The 24,421-nt window shown below is 53.8% G+C and overlaps 2 protein-coding genes across 3 annotated transcripts; one reads left to right on the plus strand and one right to left on the minus strand.

The window, feature by feature from the left end:
- On the plus strand, window positions 1-5,370 carry Gtpbp3 (GTP binding protein 3, mitochondrial). Of its 2 annotated transcripts, none has more exons than XM_031340233.1 (9): window positions 1-748; window positions 980-1,227; window positions 1,337-1,423; window positions 2,312-2,514; window positions 2,863-2,935; window positions 3,057-3,200; window positions 3,428-3,593; window positions 4,128-4,412; window positions 4,606-5,370. In XM_031340233.1, exons 1-9 carry the CDS (start codon window positions 696-698, stop codon window positions 4,829-4,831), a joined length of 1,485 nt encoding a protein of 494 aa, XP_031196093.1. In that variant the 5' UTR covers window positions 1-695; the 3' UTR covers window positions 4,832-5,370. The 2 variants fall into 2 exon arrangements, with proteins under 2 accessions (XP_031196093.1, XP_031196094.1); XM_031340234.1 differs by having other exon boundaries at window positions 612-748; window positions 2,863-2,920.
- Window positions 5,371-9,297: 3,927 nt separating this feature from the next.
- On the minus strand, window positions 9,298-23,265 carry Plvap (plasmalemma vesicle associated protein). The gene is made up of 6 exons (XM_031340235.1): window positions 22,793-23,265; window positions 19,067-19,163; window positions 18,200-18,906; window positions 17,613-17,670; window positions 17,428-17,509; window positions 9,298-9,924 (listed from the first exon to the last, which is right to left on the minus strand). Exons 1-6 carry the CDS (start codon window positions 23,156-23,158, stop codon window positions 9,918-9,920), a joined length of 1,317 nt encoding a protein of 438 aa, XP_031196095.1. The 5' UTR covers window positions 23,159-23,265; the 3' UTR covers window positions 9,298-9,917.
- Window positions 23,266-24,421: the final 1,156 nt, after the last annotated feature.

Genomic DNA, 24,421 nt, shown 5'->3' on the forward strand with positions numbered 1-24,421 from the left:
CGGGGGTCAGTGAAGAGACCCAAGAAGGGCCAGGAAGAAACTTTCCAGAAGTTTGGACCAGTTTTTCCCTGGCCTAGGGCGTGGCTTCCTCCGGAACTCATCCCCTGCAGTCTCTATGATGCTTCGAGTTTCCGGTTTCTAACTGGGTGCAGAATACTCACCGCGCCCCGCCACACACACACCCCTCGTGATGGTCTGAGGACAACTTGCACAAGTCTGGTCTCCTTCACTAAATTGATCCCGGGGGTAGAACTCAGATTGTCCAGTTTGGCGGCAAGCGCCTTCTGCGCTGCCTTTCATGAACGTGAAATCGGAGCGCACACATAGCTTCTTAGCTTCTCTAAGAATACGGAACGGGCACAAGGAAAAGACGAGGCTCGAACCTCCGATGCGATATAGCCTGCGTTTCCTTCCTCCCACTATTGTGTCAGATATGTGTGGCTCTAGGAACCGAAAATTTTGCTCTGTGTTTCCACGGGACACTCTTGCGCTGTACACACCCGTATCCCCACTTCGTTTCCCTTGGATCAGCCAATAGGAACCAAAGTTTATAGATGGAGGGCGGGACCTCCTACAGGCGATCCAATGGTAGCTGAGAGTCGTACCGCCAGTCACGCCGCAAAGGGCCAGGGCTTTTCTTCCAGAACTTGAAGCCCTGCAGGAGTGTAGGCCAGGTGCTTGCAAACTAGGGATCTATGTGGCGTGGGCTGAGCGCCCTGGCGATCCAGGCGGCGTGGGCGCCCCACAGGTGGGTGGCACGGACCCGCTGTCACGGCGCGAGGCGCTGCTTTAGGCCCTAGGTTTGCCCCTGAAGTTCCAGACCCGGTTCCTCCGCCCAGAGTTGCCATGTCCTTCCATGCCTATTGCCTGGCCGCCGCTCGCACAGCTTGGGCATCCACGGGTGACCATCGGTCTGTCCTTGTTTACCCCGAGGCTCGGCTTTCTGGATGCGCTTACTTGTTTCTTCTCCGATGCCCAGGCTGTGCGCACGCTGCAGCACCGGTGGAGAGTCCTTGATCCCCAGGAGCACCATCTTCGCGCTCAGCTCCGGCCAGGGACGCTGCGCCATCTCAGTGATCCGCACCAGCGGCCCAGCTAGCGGGCTCGCGCTCCGCAGCCTCACGGCGCTCCAGGAGCCGCCTCCCGCCCGCAAAGCCTGCCTGCGCCTTCTCCGCCACCCGTGCTCCGGGGAGCCACTGGACCGCTCGCTCGTCCTCTGGTTCCCAGGTAAGAGGCCGGATCCAGGAGCCCACGGTACTCGTGTCCGGGTCTCAGTCCCCTCCGGGAATCAACCCGGGTCGTGCCCATCGACTGACTCTGCTTTTTCTCATACAAGGACCCCAGAGTTTCACGGGTGAGGATTGCGTGGAGTTGCACGTACATGGAGGTCCTGCGGTGGTCAGCGGCGTCCTGCAGGCATTGGGTGAGCCTCTGTTGAGTGACACTGTTCCTAGGGGAGACTAAAAGGTATTGGGTATAGACTGCAAAACACATTGTCATTTGGGAGAAGAGATGTATCATTAACCCAGACTTTGTAGATGACTTAGCCAGTAAAGGCGATCGTTGCCAAATGTGAACGTGAGTGGTGAAAGGTGAGAATTGATTCCTGCAGGCTGTCCTCTGACTCCCTGGTCTCTCTCTCTCTCTCTCTCTCTCTCTCTCTCTCTCTCTCTCTCTCTCTCTCACACACACACACACACACACACACACACACACACACGTGTGCGCAGAAACTGCAGCACGGGGAGGACTTTGAGGACAGCTCAAGCTCAAGTGCATGTTTGGTGGTGGTTGTGTGGAGGAAGGACTAAGTCCTTTTCAGGGAGTTGATGAGTAGCTGGTACGAGGTATCAGCGTACAACCAGGCTGTCTGTGATTCCTGTGGGGACGGGGAGGGTCCTGCCTTCCCAGGAAGAAGTGTGAGACCTTTACTTAATGTGTGTTCTTCCAACAAGCTTGCCACAGGAAGCCCCTGATGGCCAGCACTCAGTCTGGGGCCTGCGTATGTAATCAGTATTGATGGGGAAGGGCAACTACAGGTGACCTCAACAGCTTGCTGGCCTGGGTTCTAAGAGGAATATCTACCCACACCCCCCGTGGGGTGCCCTGGTCACACCCAGTAATTGACCCATTAGGGTCCAGCCCAGAGAATAAGTAAGCTTCCTGGGATTCCTTACAGGATCAGGGGACCATAGTAGAGCAGTTGTGTCACCTGAAAACCCTCCTGGGGTTTGGTTTGTTGCTCTGCTGGCTGTCACCTGCCACTGGATGGGGAGTCAAGGAGCTTAGACCTTGTGATACTTTCCTGAAGGTAGTGTGCCAGGACTGCGGCCAGCCGAGGCTGGGGAGTTCACCAGGAGGGCATTTGCCCATGGCAAGCTGAGCCTGACTGAAGTGGAGGGACTGGCAGATCTGATTCATGCAGAAACCGAGGCTCAGCGTCGACAGGCCCTGAGGCAGCTGGATGGAGAACTGAGCCAGCTTTGCCAAGGCTGGGCGAAGACCCTCACCAAGGCAAGCCTGCGTGTTCACCCATCAACGTGTTTTTTTCTTTTTCTTTAAGATTTATATTACTTATATTGTTTATTTTGTGTTTATGAGTGCTCTATTTGCATGTATGTCTGCATGCCAGAAGAGGGCATCAGATCCCATTACAGATGGTTGTGAGCAACTATATGGTTGCTGGGAATTGAATTCAGACTTCTGGAAGAGCAGTCAGTGCACTTAACTGCCAAGCCGTCTCTTCAGCTCCATCCATGCATTCTTTAGAGAAAGCTCTAGGCCTGTGAGAGTCCAGTCTGGTCGTGTGGGTCAAGCTGGAGCTAGAACTGAGAGCACCCGTGCCATCTCCCCTCCCCCCAGGCTCTGGCCCATGTGGAGGCCTACATTGACTTCGGAGAGGATGATAATTTGGAAGAGGGTGTGTTGGAGCAGGGTATGTCTGTCTTTGGGGGAGGTGGGGCTGGCATCTCCGCCGCCCTGAGACCTTGCTGATTAGGCTCTCCCCTGCCCCTCCCTCTTCCCCCTCCTCCCCGCCTGCCTTCTCCCTCCCACAGCGGACAGAGATGTGCGAGCCCTGGAGGTGGCGCTGTGTTCTCACCTGCGAGATGCTAGGCGTGGACAGAGGCTCCGCTCCGGGGCAAACGTGGTGGTCACTGGACCGCCCAATGCGGGCAAGAGCAGTCTGGTGAATCTACTCAGTATGTGGGATTCAGGAAAGGATGGAGTGGGTTTCTTCTGGGCGGGGGTGCAGCATCCTAGGGGTGCTGGATGCCTCCGACCTGGCCTCCTTCTTCAGCTGCAGCTTCCTGGATACTGTGGTGGCCCCACTGGTAGCTCAAAGCCACGAGTGGCAGATAGCGCCTCCTGAAAGTGGGGGCTTTTACCTCCATTCTATGCCCTATATCACACTGTCCCTACCATTCAGGCCAGAAGCCAGTATCCATCGTGTCCCCAGAGCCTGGGACTACCCGTGACGTGCTGGAGACTCCCGTGGACCTGGCTGGGTTCCCTGTCTTGCTGAGCGACACCGCGGGGCTTCGGGAAGGCGTGGGCGCTGTTGAGCAGGAGGGTGTGCGCAGGGCCCGCCACAGGTAGGTGGAAGGCTGAGAATATGGTGACCAGTGGCCTTTTCTTACCAGAGAGTCGATTACATTATTCCCAAAAAAAGAAAGTTTTGAGGCCCCTCAAAGTTGGGGGCAGGGAGGCTTCGTAATTTGATTGAGAAGCAAGCTTGGCCTGTGTCCCTTAATCCTCTCCCCTCCCCAAGTCTTGTTTTATCACTCCTCAGGCCACCTCACAACACTCACAACCTGACCTCTTCTGTGTCCTGGCCGCTGCTTTCCATCCTCTTCCCTTGGCCACGCCCCCAACGGTTCTGCCATGCCCCGCCCCTTTAGCTAAGCCTCACCTGTGGTGCCTCTACCCCACCTCATCCTGCCAAAGTCCTACCCACGTGCCCTAACAGATTTGGCCAGACGATGGCATCTGTCCTCTGCCCTGGCTTTTGCTCTGGGTCATGCCTTAAAGTGGCTGTTCCTCCCTCAGTTGAGTCGCTTCTCTGAGCGGCACCCACAGTGCCTTCCCAGGATCCTCCATGGTTATGCTTCCTGATCCTTCCTCCCCAGGCTGGAGCAGGCTGACATCATCCTAGGGGTGCTGGATGCCTCCGACCTGTCCTCCTCCTCCAGCTGCAGCTTCCTGGACACTGTGGTGGCCCCACTGGTAGAACAAAGCAACAACAGTGGTGGCAGCGGGCAGCGCCTCCTGCTGCTGCTCAACAAATCTGATCTGCTGTCTGCTAATGCCCCAGCCTGCAATACAGCCCTGCCTCCTCACCTGCTCCTGTCGTGCCACACTGGAGCCGGGATGGACGGCCTCCTGCAGGCCTTGAAGACGGAGCTGGCTGCGGTGTGAGTCCCCCCTCAGCCACCTTCAGCTTCATCCACCCAAGTTCAGGTGTAAACAGAGCTGCTGGCTTTGAGCTCAGGCCTGTCCCTCAGCCTCAGTCTCTTTCTCTCCCTGGCAAAAAGGTTTCCGTGGGAGGTCCTTTTCAAATGTCCTCTGCACAGGCTGAGTGAGACAACTAGGTCTTGTCTTTGGCAGGTGTGGGGACCCATCCACAGGACCACCGCTCTTGACCCGGGCTAGACACCAATACCACCTCCAGGGCTGCCTGGATGCCCTGGGCCATTACCGGATGGCCACAGACCTGGCTCTGGCGGCCGAGGCCCTACGCCAGGCTCGGAGACAACTAAGCCACCTCACAGGTGGAGGGGGAACCGAAGAGATCCTGGATCTCATCTTCCAGGACTTCTGTGTGGGCAAGTGAGGTCCAGAGCCTGGGATTCAGCCTCAGAGTTCCCACAAGGCCATGATCCAAGACGGCAGACCTAGCAGAGGGCAGGAGAGCACTGGGGTCTGCAGCCCTCCTCGGTGAGGAGAGAGAGACACAACACGGGTCAGGAATCCGGGGGACGGATACTTCCTCACCCCCGATGTTTGGGACTAAGGCCCACATCACCTTGCCAGGTGTCTGTCTGATGTAGCACTGCAGGTGAAACCTGTGTATGTTCTGTGCTGAGCCACATCCTCTGCCCATCACTTGGGGATTCTTGGGCAGAGGCTCCACCCCCGAGCCCCGCCCCCGCCCCTTACTGGCTGGTTCTAGTGGGGGGCTCCACCCCTGAGCCACACCCCTAGCTTCGTAGTTTTCATTTTTAATTACCGAAGGAGAATGAAGAGTTCAGGTAATCCAGAAACGTGTGTTCACAAGGATCAGTCACCCTTACCTTCCGGAACTTTGCTGACGTGTTTCTACTTATTGCACCGTTTGCCGATTAAATACATGTATTTATTTTTCCTTCTGTAGTAGCATGTGGTACCTGGAATAAGTTTTGCCTTGACAGTTTCATCCAAGTATCTCCTGTGCTCTGATGATGCCCTCCCCCATATTCTCACTTGCTCAGTCCCCAATAATTCCCTTTCTTTTTAAAAGTCATCCTGTCTGAGATTTTTCTGACTGGTAGCTACACAGTTCAAGAAAATGTCCTTCCGTGCCCTTCCTCAGGGCTTTCACTGCTTGTTAATCTTCAGGGCCACAGGGCCACGCCCCACACCTGAACAGGGTGTGAGGGACCACAGCTGCAGCTCAGCAGCACCAGGATCTTGTCAAGCCCTAATGTCACGCAGTACTCAGGCTCTTCCACCCCACACAGCATTTCCACTGTGTTCCCTGTGACTGGATATAGGATCGCTCCATTTACTGCTGAACACCCAAGAGGTTTTTTATTCCACCTCTGCCCACCTCCCACACACACTTTACACAGTTATGAATCCCTGAAGTCACGGCTATTCAATGAAAACGTGGGACCCTGTGCTGGTGTCAGGCCTGTGCCACCCTTGGGGAGTCCGCAGCACACACGGGGAGGTCAGAGGACAACTTGCAGGGGTCCTCTGCAATGACAGTATGGGTCTCAGGGATCGAACTTGGGCCATCAGGGCCATCAGCAAGAGACTTGGTTATTTTTAATTATATGTATGTGTGGTGAGGGAGGGTGTGTGAGCGCAGAGGCCAGACAGAATCTCCGGGATCTGGACTTCCAGCCCATGGATGCTAGGAACCAAACTCAAGTCCTCTAACAGCAAATGCTTCGATATGCAGAGCCATCTTGCTGGCCCCTTATCAGATATTTTTATTTTATTTATATATATATATTTTAGTGTTTGTGATAGGTTCGTACTCTGTAGATGGCACTGGCCTCAAACTTACAGGCATCCGCGCCCCCTCCGCATCACCAGTGCTAAGAAAACAGGGCTCAGAGTGGCCTCTCCTAATGACCTCTGGCTTTGGGTTTCAGCAGTCAGTTGCACCCCACATTGAATCTAATGGAGAGCCTTCTGTCTCAGGCAACATTGTAGGGTGCTGGGGTCACTTGGGTCTTGTCTTCCTGAGAGTAAAGCATGATGGTTCCATGTAACATGATGTTGCCTGGGACTTGATTGTAAGAATGCTGCTGCGACCCGCCAGGAGAGGGCGAGCGTTACTAGCCTAACTCTCCACTTTGCCCAGGCCAAAAGTGCGTCCTAATTGAGGTATCCGCACGCCTGTCACCCCAGCACCCGATCCAAGCCAGGCTGGGTTATAAAGCGAGATCCTGTCTTGAAGAAAAGGGGAAGGGTCCCGAGATCCCAGGAGGAGCCGTGGCGCCTCGGGTTGGGCGGGGCCGCCCCTCTGGGCAGCTCGCCCGCTGCAGGCCTCCTGTCTCGGGGCTGGCACACAGCTGCATGGAGGCCTTGGCCGCAGTCCCTTTTTTCCAAGAAGGGTGAGGAATTTGTGGGAAGCGACGGGGGGCTATTTATAGAGAACGCAGGAAATCCCCAAAGAGTCAGGGCCTCACCCAGCGGAGGCGGTCGGACTGGGCACTTGGCCCCCTTCCGCCCCGGAGCCCTGCCTGGGGCCTGGGAGCAGGGATGAGACTAGGAGCCCAAGGGACCAAGGGCTACACCTAGGGAATCCAGAAGAGCTGCCCCGAGGAGGGGTCTGGGCAGATAAAACTGAGCCAAGCCCCTGCCCCATGGTGTTTGTGTGTGTGTGTGTGTGTGTGTGTGTGTGTGTGTGTGTGTGTGTGTGTGTGTGATGCTATCACACACGTGGGTGTGGGGATCCTAGTGGACATACGTGCCAGAGGGGGACACAGGTCAGGTCTCAATTCTGTGTCCAGCGTTGAGCATCCTCCTGTCTCTCTACCCACAGTGCTGGGATTAGAGGCACACAGCCATACCCTGCTTTTATATGGGCGACTGAGACTTGGTTCCTCCTGTTTGAGCAACAAGTACTCTCATCCATGGATCTAGGCAAGGAAAGCATAGCCAGCCATGTTAGTGTGCCTGTGATCCCAGCACTGTGGAGGCAGAGGCAGGAGGATCTATGAGTTGGAGGCCAGTCTGGGCTACATAGTGAGGCTCTTGTCTCAAAACGAAACAAATGAACACAAATGAAGCAAATAAACCCTGCTCACCTTTAAGTCCTGATCAGAAATTCTAAGAGCAGCCAGGGCTGAACGGGGTCTGTGAGCTGCCAAAGTGGCTGAGAAACTAGATGATGTCTGTAGGATGACGGAGAGCCGTGGAGGATGTGTGAGCAACAGAGGGCTGGTTCAGACTCCATAACTGAGAGATGACTGTGCCAGTAAAGGACCCTCCTTAGGCAGTGGCTGGGGACAGGCTTTTGTTTTCTCACGTCCGCAATGTAGGACTCTCTGTCTGAATGTTTCACACTCATTATCACAACTATTGTCATGGTTGTTAGAGGTGGATTCTTACTATATAGCCCAGGCTGGCCTGGAACTCTTGGGTTTAAGCAATCCTCCTGTTTCCCAATCTTGTTAGCTGAGAGTACAGATTTGGAACATGGTGTCTGGGAAGAGAAAACAAAGGCTGAGTTTGAGCACCATCTGCACCCAGGCCTGTGGCTAACAGACCTTCAGTCAGGCTCTCTGGTCACCAGGTCGGCTTCATCCCAGAGCTCAGGCTCTGGGCCAGGGACGGCCCCAGTTCCTTGGGGCCTTCATCCCAGCCGTCCGGGCAGCCTCCCAGGCTGACCCCTGGTGGCCTGGTTGGCGGGGCTCCAGCCGAGTGTTTCCTGCAGTGACAGGCTCTGGCCCATATTTCCGGATCCAGGAAATATCGCCTCTTTGTCCCCAAGGCAGAGCGTGGCACACCAGGCTGTGTGATTCACCTCCTGCTCCCGCTGGGCCAACACTGGGGGAGCAGCCGCCTTCTGCCTTCATGTTTGTCTGGTTTTCCCTCTCTTGCTCCAGCTTGATGCTGGGATTCAAAGACAGCTGGGCTGGAGGTTAGAGGGCTGTCCTTGCCCTTCAATCCCCTGCCTCAGCCTCCCCACCAGGGGCAGACCTTCATTCTGTTGTGTATTGTTTCTGTAAGGGCTACTTCTCTCTCTCTCTCTCTCTCTCTCTCTCTCTCTCTCTCTCTCTCTCTCTCTCTCTCTCTCTCTTTTGCATCTGTACCAACCTGAGGAGATGCTCATTCCAATATGGTTGCACCAGAAGGAGGTAGGATAACTTTGAATTTTTATTTTGTCCTGATGGTTGAAACAGGGTCTCCTGTAGCCCAGGCTAGCCTTGAAGTCCCAATCCTCCTGCCTCAGCCTCTTCAGGTCTAGAATAACACCGTACCCAGTTTATGTGGTGCTGGAGATGGAGTCCAGGGTGTCATTCATGCTACATACACAAGCACTGTAACAACTGAGCTACAAGCACTCTAGCAACTAAGTTACAAGCACTCTACCCACTGAGCCACGGGATTGGGCTGAAAGGTGCATGCCGCCACAGCTGCCATCTATTCATTTAAAGATTCTATGTTACCTGGATGATTGCACCCCCTGCATGTCTGCTGCCTCTGGAGTCGAGAGATGGCATCAGATCCCCTGAATGTAGTTATAAGCTGCCATGTCAGTGCTGGGAACCAAACCCAGCCTCTCTAAGAGCAGTCAGTACCTAACCTGCTGAGCTGTCTCACCAGTCATCACAGAGCATGAGAGTCATCACAACCCTCAGGAGGCTGGGGTAGCAGGATCCAGAGTTCAAAGCCAACCTGGCACACACAGTGTGACCTTGCTTACAGATAAATAAAAACAGAAACAGAAACCAGCCAGGTGGTGGGGGCACACGCCTTTCATCCCAGTTTTAGGCCAACCTGGTCTACAGAGTGAGTCCCAGGATGGCCAGGAGTATAGAGGGAAACCATGGCTCAAACAAACAAACACAAACAAATAAGGACTTTCATGATATTTATTATGTGCCAGTAATACCTTTAAGGGCTACAAGCCAGGCTGAGGGTGGGAAGCCTCACTCCAGGGCTCTAAGATCCATGGGGGACTCTCATCTACCCTTGAGGCCTGCAGACTCTGGAAAGGCTTTAAAACCTAATGAAAGTCCTGTGGGTATTAGGGGCTAGAGCCCTTCAGGGGAGGCCTGGGAACTCTCAGGGAGAATCTGGAAACCCTAGGGGCCTTTAAGAGCAAGGCTGGAAACTCCCAAGGGAGCAGAAGGGTGGGTTTCCTGTTCTCACCTCCCAGGTCGGGAGCAGAGTGATAGGAAACTGGAGGAGGTGCCTAGGGTGGCAGCTGAGCTGCGGGTGCTTCATGTGCAGGTGGGGTGCCATCCGGGTCACTGCACGAGGGGTCGATGTGATGTCACCTCACAGCTGTGTGTGCCCTAAATCCAGTGTCTGGGGGATGGTGGGGTGCAGGGGACAGTGAAGGGGTGCCAGAGGAGGTGTGGTGGTAGAGGCTGCTGGCGGGGCACAGCAGGCGTCCAGCACTATGGGCATCTGGCTGTCCCCATTCACAGGTGGATGATTCTGGCACCCAGCGTTGTCCTGCAGCAGCTGGGTCCTCAGCCACTGGGGAAGGGAAAGCAGGAAGCTTAGCAGGCACCAAACGCTGAAGAGCCCAGGGGCTACTCTGCAGCAGGGACATAGCGTGGCTCTGTTGTCTCCTTCTTAGGCCTGACCTGACTACTACAACTCATGGTAAAGTGGGGCTGGGCCTCCAGGTTAGACCCAAACTCCAGAAGCGCCCTAAGGTTTGTCTCTGCTACACAGCTGGAGAGACTGAGAATCAGGGAGGCCTCACAATGTTCTAGGGGCTTGAGACCTGGGTCTCCATATCCGCTACTTCAAACTCAGCCCTCCTGCCTCAGTTCCCATGTGCTGGGATTCTGGTTTCTCTTTTAATCTCTCAGTAGGAAAACTGTTCGAATGAGCCTACCCTACGCACACTCTACATGGCTGCCCAGTACCCTTCAAAGTACACAGCTTCCAAAAGTGACACCAAGGTCTCATCCCCCCCACCCCATTGTCCCCCAACTGGGACATCAGCCCCACCTAAGTGCCAATAATTCCAAGAGGCTTCCACCCCACCCCCACAGCATCCCTCGGACTGGAATGCCCCCCACACCCCCTCCCACCCACCTGGCAGAGGAGCTCCAGTGGGGTCAGAAGTGGTGCTGAGGCATTTCCTGGTGGGGGTTGGGGGTCTGCAGCCAAGTCTGGCTTCCTCTCCCCCTCCCTTCCTTCCCCAGCTCTTCCCTGGGGCCCTAGGCTCTCCTTCTGGCTGGCTCTGGTCCCCTCCCTGACTGCCTGGTGACCTCTGTTCTTGCCCAGGTCACTTCCCCTGAATCAACCAGAGAGAACCCATTGTAAATCTCCATGCAGGCCAAGCTCCGTGCTGCCTACAGATAGCCTTCTGGAACCCCCAAAGTCCTTCACAGCCGTGAGGTAAGTAAGGCTGGGTACCCATCTCCTCACCCACCTCCCACTGGTCACTCGTTCCAAGGCACATTTCCCAGAGTCCCCGTACTCCTCCCTAGGTCCTTTCCTTGGTGAGCCTGTCCTGGCCTCTGTGGAAGATTCCAGTGGAGTCTTCCCACAATGTCAGAAACTAAGATAAGGAAATCGTGGGTCAGCGAGAGAGCTCACTGGGTGAAGGTGCTTGCAAGCATGTCAATCTGAATTTGCTCCCAGACCCACAAGGTGGAAGGAGAGAACCAACAACTACAAATTGTCCTCTGACCGGCACGCATGTGCTGTGACATGCACATATACACCGTCAATCATTGTGAAAAAAGTTACAAACACATCCGCTTCTATGTCGCCAGATTCTTGGTTGGTCTTCTCATGGGGCTTTTACACCTATCTTCCTTTGTTTGTTTTTGAGACAAGGACTCTCTGTGTAACCAAGGCTAGCCTTGAACTCACTCTGTAGACCAGTGTGGTCTCAAACTCACAGATACCTGCCTGCCTCTGCCTCCTGGGTACTGAGATGACAGCCACGGGTTATAACATTGGTCCAAATAAGTCCGAGTATCAGACCACTCCAGAGTGTCTCAAGCAAGGACAACTGGGAAGTGGAGGCTGAGGGGCCTTGTGGGACCCTAGGCCATTTCCTGATAAGGCTCCTGAGGTGTCAGACCTCATCCTGCTGCTGTACTCTGGCTCAGCTAGTTTCATCTGGTTCCCCCTCAGCCCCCAGCCCCCCGCCCCAGACTGTCCCTTGGCTTATACTACTCTGCCTCTGGTTCTTCAGGGCTGTGAGACCTAAGGCGCATATCAGGACTTACAATGGCAAAGGAGGCAGGAGGGTTAGGAGTTCAAGGCCAGCCTCAGCTACATGGGGAATCTGACATCAGTCTGGGCTACATAACACTTTTTCTCAAAAAACCAACACAAAAAGAAAAAAACAAAAAACCAATCCCAGCCAGACGCCTGAAGGTGGTGGTGCACACCTTTAGTCCTAGGACTTGGGAGGCAGAGGAAGACAGATCTCTGAGGCCAGCCTGGTCTACAGAAGGAGTTCCAGGACAGCCAGAGCTACTCAGTGGGACCCTGTCTCAGATCCCACCCACTCAAAATGTGAAACCTTCTGGCACAGGAAACTGGCTGGAATGACCAGACCAGCAGGTTGATCTCATTTAAAGGAAGCATTGTAAAATAAATAAATAAATAAATAAATAAATAAATAAATAAAATAAAATAAAATAAAAAAGGAAGCACTGTAAGCTGGAGAGGTGGCTCAGTGGTTAAGAGCTCATACTGCTCTTCCTGAGGACCGGAGTTCAATTCCCAGCACCCACACCAGGTAACCTTACAATTGCCTGAAACCCCAGCTCCAGGAGATATGACACCTCTGTGGGAACTTGCACTCATGTGCATATACCCCCATGCACACAATTAAAATAATGCAAATATCAATAAAGGAAGCACTGTGGGCTGAAGGAGGGTCTTCCCGGAGCCTGTTGACCTGAGTCCAACCCCAAGACATACAGGGTGGAAGAGACCACAAACTCCTTCCTACAAGGTGTCCTGGTGTGCCTCGGCTCTCACAGGAACATACAAATAAATCTGATAGGCTTTTTAAATAAAAGGAAGGAAGAACAATTGTTTTGATTACTGCAACCACATGTGGGTTTTCCTCACCACCGCTGACTCCTGTCAGCAGTGCAAACAGACAAGGAGATGGCACAGTGAGGAAAAGTGCATGCATGGTGACTTGAGTTGCAATCCTCAGGGCCCAGTTAAAAAGACAGGTGCTGCCCAGGCATGGGGTGCACAGCCTTAATCCCAGCACTCAAGAGGCAGAGGCAAGAGGATCTCTGTGAATTTGAGGCCAGCTGTGACCGAAGTGTCTGGAGGAGGCTGTGGCTGGGGCCTAAGGAGCCGCAGGTTCAGGGAGAACCTGATTTCAAGGGCATTAGCTGGACACTGACAGAGGGTACCAGTGTCCTGGCTTCCACAGGCAGCAGCACACATAAAGACATTCTGGATGCTGAAATTCTTTCTTTTTAAAGGTTGGTTGTAAGTGGGGGATGTGGATCCTGAAGAGGCCACTTAAGATGTGCAGGGACAAAGAGAGCAGATATGGAGGAAATGGTCGACCGATGACTGCCCCAAATTGAGACCCATCACATGCACAAGAAGCAATCCCTGACACTATTCACGATACTCTATTACACTCACAGGCAGGAACCTAGCATAACTGTCCTCTGAGAGACTCCACCAGCAGCCAATGGAAAGAGACGCAATGACGCACAGCCAAATATTAGCTGGAGCTTGGGGAATCTTATGGAAGAGTTGTAGGAAGGACTGGGGGACCCATAGAGGACAGGGACTCCACAGCGAGACCAACAAGAGTCTACTAATTTAGACTCTTGGGGGCTCCCAGAGACTGAACCAACAACCAGAGAGGAAGCGTGGCTGGACTTAGGTCTTCCTGTACATATGTAGCAGATGTGCAGCTTGGTCTTCATGCGGGACACAAAAACAACTGAAGCAGGGGCTGTTCCTGAGACTGTTGCTTGCCTGCCTGCCTATGGATCCCGCGCCCCTAAATGGACAGCTTTGTCTGGCCTCAGTGGGAGAGGATGTGCCTAGCCTGGCACTGCAAGGTAGATTGACACAGAGATGGGTCGAAGGGGAAGGGGAAGGGGAGTGGGGAGAGGACATGTGTGAGGTACTGGGGGGAGAGAAAGGGTTGGTATTGAACTGTAAAGGGAATATATAATAATAATAATAATAATAATAATAATAATAATAATAATAGTTGTAATCCCAGCACTGGGGAGGCAAAAGGCAGGTGGATCTCGAGTTTGACACCATCCTGGTTTACAAGGTAAGATCGTGTCTCAAAATAAAGAAACTCATTAATTAAATGACACTAAAATTGGATGTGAAGATGGGGGTCAACCCAGACTTACTTTCTTCTTTTGGTTTTTCAAGACAGGGTTTCTCTGTGTGGCCCTGGCTGTCCTGGAACTCACTCTGTAGACCAGGCTGGCCTCAAACTCAGATTCTCCTGCCTCTGTCTCCCAAGTGCTGGGATCAAAGGTGTGCGCCACCACTGTCCTAGCACCCTGGCCTTTCAAGGTTGATGAAGAAGAAAGGTTGAGTTTGAAATCATCAAGGTTGAATAGCCACACATTGTCTTGAAACTACACAGACCCAGGCTAGAGCTCTGCACCTGCATAGTCAATGAGGAGCAGAAGGCTCAGCACTGCCCTGGAGAGTCTGGAGGGTGAGGAAGAGGCCTCGGTGGCCATGGCCCCAGCCACAGGGGAGGGCCCTTCCGGGCACCCTGAAGGCTGACAGGAGGGGGCCAGACCTAAGTGAGCATTGTCCCTCAGCATGGGCGCCATTCAAGGTAAACAATGTCAAAAGCTTCCCCGGTCCTCAAGAGAGACTGGGCGGTCATGGGCGGAGAGTCCTGGCCCTGTGTGTGTGTGACCTGGCTGGGTCCTCAGTTTCCTCTTCTGAGAAGTGGGGATCAGAATAGAAACTTCCCAGCCAAAAGGGTGAGGGGTAGGGGAAGCATGTGAGGAGGCTGGGCTCTGGGGGGAGGGAGCTTTCGAGGAGCCCAGGGCCCACCCTGTCCTCATCCATCTTTTTGAATGTTTCTTTGCTCTCTCCCATCTTCCTTCCTTTAAAAAAAAAAAAAAAAGTATTCACTCCGTAGTCTTGAACCCCTGCCTGGGTCTTCCAAGTGCTAGGCTCACAAGTCTATGTATGATTCCAAGGCTGACTCCTCACTGCCCTACCTTTTTGCAGGATGATTTGGAGCTGGAAGCCAACCCAAGCTACGTAAATCAGACCCAGTCTCATAAATGAGTCTCTCAGGGCTGAAGAGCACTCACTGCTCTTCTGACGGTCCTGAGTTCAAATCCCAGCAACTACATGGTGGTGTATAACCATCCATAATGAGATCTGACAACCTCTTCTGGAGTATCTGAAGACAGCTGTTATAGTGTACTTATATATAATAAATAAATAAATCTTTAAAATAATAAAAAAAAAGTCTCTCAGTAGGGCTGGAGAGACAGCTCAGCAGTGAGCCTGCTGTGCTTGTCCAGGACCTGATTACAAGTCAGGGGACAGGGGACACTCAGCACCCTCCTCTGGCCCCTCTGGGCTCTAGGCACCATGTACCCATGTGCCAGAGCGTGCATGTGTGCGTGCACACACACATAAAAAAGAGCAGATATGGTGGCCTATACCAGTAGGACATACTGAAGAGGTGGAGGCAGAGAATTGACTTTGAGGCCAGCCTGGGTTGTATATTGGGGCAGGGTGTGATATCACACAGCCTTAAGTTAATCCTAACACTTGGGAGACAAAGGTAGGCCAATCTCTATGAGTTCTAGGCTAGCCTGGGCTACATAATAAGTTCCAAGTGAGCCAAGGCTAGAGTGAGACCCTGTCTCAAACAATAAATAAATATTTTAAAAAGGGGCTGTGTGGTGACCAGGAGATGGTGGAGGAAAGTTGAAGCCTAGGTCTTGAGATTTGGTTTAAAATCACAAAGACTGTGGCTGCAGAGATGGCTCAGTAGTTAAGGGCATTCACTGTTCTTTCAGAGGACCTGAGTTCAATTCCCAGCAAGCATGTGGTGGCTCACACCCATCTGCAACGGCGTCAGATTCCTTCTTCTTGTGCGCAGACAGACTTGCAGACAAGGTGCCCATATACATAAAGTCCCAGAGGCCGCTCTGACCCTTGGAACCTAAACTGCTAACAAAAATTAGATTCCTAGGTAGTCCTGGATGGCCTTGAACTGCTCATTCTCCTGCCTCAGCTTCCTGAGTACTGAGTTGTGACCCAGTCAGTCAGGTGATGTGACCTGAATCGGAGTGGCTGGGGCTCTGCAGGGAGCAGGGGCTGAGTCACCTTCCCTATGACGCACACTCCAGTGTCTCCAGCTGATGACTGGGCTCCTGATGAACTGTGTGGGGTGTGAGTGGGCACTGGGCCAGGACCTGACCAAGTGCCAGATGCCCTGGTCCAGCTCAGAGGACAGCCCTGGCCCCTTTCTTTGGCTGTGGACCTCGCTTTATTTACTCGCCATTCTGACGGCCTTTATCCTAGACTAGTCCCCTTTTCTTCCCTTTGGGTTTTTGAGACAGGGTTTCTCTGTGTAGCCCTGGCTGTCCTGGAACTCACTCTGTAGACCAGGCTGTCCTGGAACTCACTCTGTAGACCAGGCTGTCCTCGAACTCACAGAGATCCTCCTGCCTCTGTGTCCCAAGTGCTGGGATTAAAGGCATGCGCTACCACATCTGGCTAGCTGCCTTCTATTTGAGGCAGGGTCCCACACTGCGGCTCAGGCTTCCTGCCTTAGCCGCCAGAGCTGGCCACCATCCTGGCTGTCTAGTTATTTCCTTGTTATGTGTGCAGTGCACCTGTGCCATGGCTAGGGTATGGGGGTAGAAGACAATTGGAATCCATTCTCTCCCAGTGTGTGGGAGTTGGTTGGGGCTTGGGCTGGCAGCAAAAGCACCTTCACCTGCTGAGCCTTCTTGCCAGTCCAACGTCCATTTTGTAAAAGTAAACAGGGGCTGGGCAGTGGTGGCAAACGCCTTTAATCCCAGCACTTGGGAGGCAGAGGCAGGTGGATTTTTGAGTTCGAGGCCAGCCTGGACTACAGAGTGAGTTCCAGGACAGCCAGGGCTCTATACAGAGAAACCCTGTCTTGAAAAACAAAACAAAACAACAACAACAACAACAAAAAGTAAACAGGGAGGCTTCTGGGGTCAGGCAGGTAACTTGGTGAAGAGCCAGCTGTGGGGCAGCAGGGCCTGAGTTCTATCCCAGAACCCTGGCAAAAAAAGCCGAGTGTGCTGGGTGGGACATGCCCCCGTGGTGCTGGGAGATGACAGCTCTCTGGAGCACTTGCTGGCTGGCCAGCCTGGCCTACTTGGTGAGCTCCAGGCCAGAGAGCAACCCTGGATCAAAACACGCTGGCTGTTTGTGGTGGCACGTGACTAATCTCAGCACTCGGGGCCTGATCTCTGAGTTCCAGGTCAGTCTGACCAACACACTGAGACTGTCTCAAACAACCAAAACCATGGTGGATGGCCCATCAGGATCACTCGACGAGCAAAGTGGTGATCTGAGGGACCCCAGGACTGCGTGGTGGAAAGTTGTTCTCTGATCTCCACACAAGTGGCACAGTACATGTTTGTCCACATACAATAAGTTAGTAGGGAAAACATAAGACCACAGTGGATGGCTACCGAGGAGCCATGGCCGGGGTTGGTCTCTGGCCTGCCCCTTCACACACACATCGGGACACAGGCTATGAGACTCAGAGTGCTGTTGGTCAGCTGTCCTTCTCAGTCTCTGAGCCTCTGTGCGGGCTGTTCCAGCTGCGTAGGACACCCTTCCCTGTGGCTGCCTCCTCTCCATCCTCCTGCTCACAAGCTCACCTCCCTCTAAAGCCCTGCCTTGCCCGCCATGCCCTAGTAGACATGCAGGTGCTTCATTACGGAGGAGGCATCGAGTGTGAGCTCTGCCTCCCTCCACCCTGAACCCCGATCTAGCTTCCTTTATCTGTAGTTCTGGGATTGACCATCTCACCTGGATGGGACAGCAGGGTTGACTATAGGGGGCCGCTGGGAGTCCAGGATCCTTTTCTTGAATTCCTCCAGGCTAGCGGGATCTATAGAAAAAAGAATGAGGGTTCATGTTGAGCAGCCTAGAAGAAGAGAGGTGGGGTGTGGAACCAGGAGTCCCGACTTCTGACCCCTCTAGCAGTTACTCACCAATGGGTGGAGGGTTGGGGGGTGGGCCTGGGACTCTCGGAGGGACAGCTGGCAGCGACTATGGGAAGAACAGGAAAGAAGTTTGAGGAGCTGGTCTCCTCTGTCCTCTACAAAAGCCTAAGCTACAGTTGGGTGGGGTTTTGTTGGTGATGTTTTGTTTTGTTTGATATAGTAGCTCTCTGTGTAGCTCTGGCTGGCCTGAAAGTCACAGAGGTCCTTCGCCCCTGCATGCCGAATGGAATGCTGGGATTAGAGGTGGGCGCCACCATGCCTGGCCTAGGGAATCTAGGTCCTATTCCAAACCAACCTGAGACACCATCAGATGAGCCTGACTTAGGTGGGAGATCAAGGCCATCACAGCCCCGAAGTCACCTCCAACCATCACACTTCCCCCTAGTTCTTCATTGGACTCAACCCCCTTCCAAACCTGGTTCCCATCATTCCTGCTAAGAGCGAAACTTCCCGGCCCAGCTTCCCTTCCTCAGTGGCATCCTCCGGCCTCAGGTCCCACCTACCACCAGGCTGACCTTCCCAAGACCCCAGGCTGAACCAGGAGCACCGGTCCCAAACCGGCGGGCAAGGCCCACCTTGGCCTTGACGCAGGTGTCCAGCGCGCTGATGCGCACATCCACCTCGGTGCGCAGTTGCTCCAGCTCGCGTTTACGCGCCTCCAGCTCGCGCTCCAGGCTGTCCCGCTTCGCGCGCAGCGCCGCCTTCTCCTCCAAGGCCAGCTGCGTCTGGCGCGCGCACTCCGCCCGCAGCTGGGTCTCTCGCGCCTGCCTCTCGGTCTCGGCGCGCGCCCGCGCCTCCTGCGCGCTCTGTGCCGCGCGCTCCAGCTCCAGCTTCTGACGCCGCAGCTCCACATTCTCACGGGTCACGCGCTCAATGCCCGAGCGCAGCCCGCGCGCCAGCTCTTCTATCTTGGCGCTCATGATGCCCGGCAGGCTCTCGCACGTCCGGCGGAGGGATGAGAACTCTGGCACCAGCTGGTAGGAGTAGGGCAGGCTATCCAGGGTACGGAAGACCAGCGAGTCTCGCCACACGTTCAGCGCGTCCGCCTGGAACTTCTCCTGGTCCAGTGGGAGGCACAGGGACTGCACCTTGCGCAGGTGCTCCTCGGTCACCTGCTGCTCCTGCTGTTGCCGGTCCCGTGCTTTGCCACAGGCCTCCAGCTGCTCTTCCGCCTGCCGCTTTCCTACCAGCAGGCTCTCCTTGTCCTTGGAGCACACTGCCTTCTCCTTGGCCACCTCCATCTCCAGTGTCTTAACTTTCTCTCCCAGCTTGAAGAGCAAGGCTGGGGACCGGGGCAGACGGGGGTGAGCCCAGGCTGGCCCCTGAGCTGCATGTTGTCCTCCCATCCCAGCTGTGTGTGCCTGTCCTCCCTCCCTTCCCCCTCTCCACACCCGCCCCCGCCCCCCAGCCCCCCACCAAGACCCGCCAGGACCTGCATTCACCTTCGCAGGTCTTGTTGACCTCCTTCAGTTGTTCCTGGCACTGCTTCTCACTCAGAATGATAGCAGCGATGAACCGATTATAGTTTATGTAGGTGATCTGCAGGTTTGGACATGTGACACAGCTCAGCATCCATCTCCACACAATGGCCTCCAAAAGGGACCTCCAAGAGTTTTACCAGAGCCGGGCCTGAAGCTCTGTTGGTAGAGTGCTTGTAGCTCAGTTTGTTAGGTGACTGTAGCCTAAGATGCACAAAGCCCTGGGTTCAATCCCCACCCAGCCCATAATAAAAACAGGTGAGGTGACTCTTACCTGTAACTTCAGCACTCAGGAGTAGGACATCTTCTATGAGTTAGAGGCTAGCCTGGGCTACAAAGGAAGACTCTGTCTTCCTTTGTTTGGGATGGATTTCTGTAATCCTAGCTGTTCTGGAACGCCCTATATAGACCATGCTGGCCTCTAACTCACAGAATCTGCCGGCCTCTACCTCTCAAGTGCTAAAGGTGTGCACTACCACGCTGAGCAAGATCCTCTCTCTCTCTCTTTTAAAAGATTTATTTATTTATTATATGTGAGTACACTGTAGCTGTCTTCAGATACTCCAGAAGAGGATGTCAGATCTCATTAGAGATGGTTGTGAGCCACCATGTGGTTGCTGGGATTTGAACTCAGGACCTTCGGAAGAGCAGTCAGTGCTCTTAACCACTGAGCCACCTCACCAGCTCAAGATCCTCTCTTAAACAAATGCAGAGGCTGGGACTGGAGCTCAGTTGCCAGAGTGCTTGTAGCTCAGTTAAGACAGTGTTTGTAGCTCTCCTTTAGCACTAGAGTGCCTGCCTAGCAAGCACAAAGCCAGGTTTTGTGCCTACCACCACAGAAGCAAGCTGTGTTGTGTGCCTGTTGTTTCAGACAGGACACCATAAACCAAAGGTCATTCTCGGCTACATAGCAAAAGTTTATCTAAAAACAAAACCTAAAAGAGAAGAGGCACAAAGTAGAGAGAGAAAAGGTGAGCAGAAAGATCCATTAATGCCATGGGGAAGTAGGAGACAGGACAGACATGACCAAGTGGAGGCAGCTGAGTACCTGCCCACCATGGGAAAGCCAGCTTGCCAAGGAACCCCAGTGCCCTGAGCCAAATGGTCATGTAGCCCAGGCTGGAAATTTTTAAAACGTAGAATGAGGGCTGGGATGTCACGTGGGACAAAGTTCACACTTAGTGGAGAAGGCTCTGGGTCAGGGTTATTATGTATGTAACCCTGCTGTATATAAATTTGGTAACTGGAAATTAAAACCCCAGAAATCTTGGCCCTGTGTTCTCCAGTGAGGAAGTCTGGGAAACTGGGTGGGTGTGAGTATGTCAGCAATGATCCTGACCTGGGGCCCTAAACCCAAGAGGCCCTAGGCAGCTCTCCCTGAGGAGGATCCTAGGCTTCGGGGTGCCTAGCCTTCCCTGTCAGGCTAGTCTGAGGGAGAAGGCTGGGTCTCGTGATGGTCTGAGGGAGGAGACCACCTCTATCCTCAGGCAGCTTAGGACCCTGTCTTCTCCAGGAAATCCTTGCTTCACCCCTAATTTGGTGCCTACCAGCACCCTTGCTGTTGGGTCAGAAGCTGCCTCAGCCTGCAGCCTCTTGTTCTCCTTGTGACAATGCAGAGATATCTAGGTTGAACACAGTCAGATGTGTGTGACATTGTGCTGGAGCTGTGTGGAGACAGCTGTCTCCAGGATCTCAGCTCTGTAACTTATCCCAGATCAGAGTGGGCTCTGCCTTTAGAAAAACTAGGGCCTTTGGTGGTCCACCCAGATGAGAGTGGGTCCTTCCTACCACACAGTATTCAAAGATGAGTCTCCCTCTGTCTCTCCCTCCCTCCCTCCCTCTCTGTCTCTCTCTCCCTCTCCTTCCCTCCCTCCCTCCATCCCTTCCTCCCTCCCTCCCTCCCTCTGTCTCTCTTCATCTCCCTCCTTCCCTCCCTTCCTTCTCTCTCTCTCTCCCTCTCCTTCCGTCACTCTCTCTCTCCTTCCCTCCCTCTCTCTCTTCCTCTCTCTCTCTCTCTTTCTCTCTCTCTCTCTCTCTCTCTCTCCCCTTCCCTCCCTGTCTCTGTCTCTGTTTCTCTCTGACAATGTCTATGTGCCCCAGGCTAACCTTGAAGCAGCTCCTGCTGCTACAGCTTGCAAGTGTTAGAGTAATATACATGTTCCACCATGCTCAGTAAAGGGAATGGAGCACAGGGCTTCATCCATGCTGGGCAAGGGCTGGGCTCTGAGCTGCCCCCAAGCTCTGTTCATCCTTGTCACACAGAGGGAGATCCTAGCCTTCTGAGTCTGTTTACCATCTCTGTGAAGCTTCCTTGAGCAGGCATGGGGCAGGCAGAGGCAGCAGGACCTGTCAATGCCCGGGATGCCCAGCTAAATACCAATTACAGGCAGACAATGCCAGGGTCTGCCTGTGTTCCCACCCTCACATTCACCCAGCGAGTTCCCCTCCAGGGGCCTAGCCATGAAATTATGAATTTCTATTTTATCCCAAGAAAGACTTTGTTATTAAATTGAAGGATCAGGAGCTGGAGAAATGGCTCAGTGGTTAAGAGCCATTTCTCTTCCAGAGGTCCTGAGTTCAAATTCTAGCAACCACATAGTGGCTCACAATCATCTGTAATGGGATCCAATGCCCTCTTCTGGTGTTTCTGAAGACAGTAATAGTGTACTTGTATACAATAAATAAATAAATCTTTTAAATTGAAGGATCAGAGGGTCCAGCACAGTGCACACACCTTTAATCCCAGCTCTTGGGAGGCAGAGGCAGGCAGATTTCTGTGAGTTCCAGGACAGCCAGAGCTATAGTGAGACTCAAAAAATAGATAGATTAGTTATTAATAAATTGAGTGGTCAGGCCTGCAGGGCAGCTCAGTGGGTAAAGGCACTTGCTGCTGAGGCTGGCAACTTGAGTCAAGTCCTCCACATGTGGAAGGTCATCCTTGACCTCCACACATAGGCCATGGCCTGTGGCTAAACACATGCATGTGTAATAAATACATTTCATTTTAAAAACCAAGCCACCTGCAGCAAACTCTTCCTTTCTTTCTTTTTTCTCTTTTTGGTTTTTTGAGACAGGGTTTTTCTATGTAGCCTTGGCTGTCCTGGAACTCACTCTGTAGACCAGGTTGGACTCCAACTCAGAAATCTACCCTGCCTCTGCCTCCCAAGTGCTGGGATTAAAGGTGTGCGCCACCACTGCCCGGGCCTGCAAACTCTTTCTTGATGGGATGTGTCTGCCATGGAGAAATCACACTGTCACAAGATCCTCCTTAGTTACTTGGGGTGACACACATCTATCACCCCAGCACTGAAGCGGCTGAGGCAGAGACTTGTCCTTTAAAACCACCCTGGGTTATATAGTCATACTCTGGTGGGGGTGGGGAATGAGGGGAGAGAGTAAGGCCGTGTGGCTCAGTGGTGTAACATGTACTACATACACCAGGCTTGACCACTGGCTGCTTATCCCAGAGTTCCGGACGGAGGTGGAATCAGGAGGGTCATGAGCCCAAGGCCATCCTTGGCTATGCAGCGAGTTCTAGACCAGCCTGAACTACATGAGGTCATGTTCTAAAGAAAGAAAGAAAGAAGGAAGGTGTGTGTCGGGGAGAGGGGAATCCAGATTTCTGCCCATGGAGTTTAGAATTTGGGCGCGCCCAGGGCTGCAGCCCAGGGCACACAGGCCGCCTCTTACCAGGTCGCCTTGGCACTGGCGGAAGCTGGCGTTGATGCGCTCCATCTCGCGCCGCGTGGTCAGCAGCTGCTGCATGACCGACTCCTTGACGAGAGTGCTGAAGTTCAGCTGCTTGCTCAGGTTAGCCTGTGCGGCCGATAGTCCCACCACCTGGCTGTACAGGCTGTCGGCGCGGATCTCCGTGGCACGCAGGCTGGACTCGGTGGTGGCGTGCACATTGCCATAGATCATGAAGAGGACCAGGCCCAGGATGATGAGGAACTGGATGAGCGACACGAAGAGGAAGAAATAGCGCAGGTAGTACCAGCAACCTCTCTCCCCGTTCCCCGTGCGGGAGTATGGGCTGCGGTCCATGGAGAGCCCCATTTGCGCAGTGCCCGCAGGGCGCACTTGTCCGGCCTTGTCTGCCTGGCCAGATCTGGACCGCGCCAGGCAGGGGGGAGTGTTTATATTACTTCTCTTAATGCTTCCTTTACCCGGCTCCTTCCTGGCCAGGAGGAAATGGGGGCTGTGGGTTATCACAACACTCCCACCCAGGCTGTTGAGGAACTGACTGGCGGTCTGGGCAGCTGTGATAGGTGGAGGGCGGGGCACTCGCTGGGTGACTGAACTGGCTTCCCCAGCTTGGTCCGGCCTCAGTTTCCTCCACTGCTACCCTTCCACTCCAACCCCACACACCTTGCTTTAGGTCGGCCAGACAGTGCCCTCTGCTCCTGGGATGTGTGCGGAGGCTGGGCGCGTTGTGTGAAAGAGGAACTAAGGCACAAGTGAGACAAGAAACTGGCCCTGTGGCACAATCTGTCACTCTGTGGCAGGCTGGGTTCCAACGTCCCCAGGACACCAGTCGCCTTGGGACAGCTCCCACCAGCTGTGGAGTTTGGGGTCCAAGGCAAAGGATTATGGGTGTGAGTTCACCATCCAGGAGCTCCAGGGAGTTTTCCAGGATGGACAAATAGTACACACAAGGACTACAGAGACCGCACAACCTCCCTCCATTATTCTACTAGCACACAGAGGTATCCCCCACCACCACCCGCGCGTGCTCTGGGATTAGGGTGTGGCTTAGCAATAGAGCCCCTGCCTCGACAAAAAAATCTATGCAGTATGCAGTAGGAAAGCAGGGTCTTGGAGTGGGGATACTGGAGAGAGGCCTCTGAACTCTTCTGGCAAGGCTGCCACAGTCTGCCTCAGTTTCTCGCTCTATAACAAAAGTGCGCTTATGTTCCTGGCCTGCGGTGATTTCAGGGTCCCAGGAAGTGGCAGTGAGCTTTGTTGGTTAGGTTGGGTCCCATGTGGAGGTTCTAAGGTCTCTGTGGGACAATGCCCAGACAGAGATGTAAAATCTCAGGGTCACAGATAAAAGGATATGGGGGGGGGGTGCCGCAGCCACCAAAGCACTGGGAGAATCTTCTGGAAGTCTTTACCCTTTACCTGCAGCGGAGTAAGCAGCCTCACAGGAGCTGGCTAGGTGGCAGCTCTCCCCACACCCCCCATAAGGCCAGCAGGGGGAAGGCTGCCTGGGCCCAAGAGCTTGGGAAAGGATGAGACAGAGGTGGCGCTGAGCAGGCGGGTGTGGGGTTGGAAGGGAGGAAGTTCCCAAGGGCGGGCAGGAAACCCTGTGTGACCTTT

Source organism: Mastomys coucha, unplaced genomic scaffold, assembly GCF_008632895.1.
Source record: "Mastomys coucha isolate ucsf_1 unplaced genomic scaffold, UCSF_Mcou_1 pScaffold22, whole genome shotgun sequence".
NCBI classification, from domain to species: Eukaryota; Metazoa; Chordata; class Mammalia; order Rodentia; family Muridae; genus Mastomys; species Mastomys coucha.

What these genes read in the sequence shown, in the direction of transcription:
- Gtpbp3 (XM_031340233.1), top strand. Translation starts at nt 696, where the DNA reads ATGTGGCGTGGGCTGAGCGCCCTGGCGATCCAGGCGGCGTGGGCGCCC. An exon ending in GGGCGAAGACCCTCACCAAG is followed by an intron (nt 2,515 to 2,862) that starts GCAAGCCTGCGT and finishes CCCTCCCCCCAG; the next exon opens with GCTCTGGCCCATGTGGAGGC. An exon ending in AGAGGGTGTGTTGGAGCAGG is followed by an intron (nt 2,936 to 3,056) that starts GTATGTCTGTCT and finishes TCCCTCCCACAG; the next exon opens with CGGACAGAGATGTGCGAGCC.
- Plvap (XM_031340235.1), bottom strand. Translation starts at nt 23,158, where the DNA reads ATGGGGCTCTCCATGGACCGCAGCCCATACTCCCGCACGGGGAACGGG. An exon ending in GCCAGTGCCAAGGCGACCTG is followed by an intron (nt 19,164 to 22,792) that starts GTAAGAGGCGGC and finishes CCAAACCTGCAG; the next exon opens with ATCACCTACATAAACTATAA. An exon ending in ACACCTGCGTCAAGGCCAAG is followed by an intron (nt 17,671 to 18,199) that starts GTGGGCCTTGCC and finishes TTCTTCCCATAG; the next exon opens with TCGCTGCCAGCTGTCCCTCC.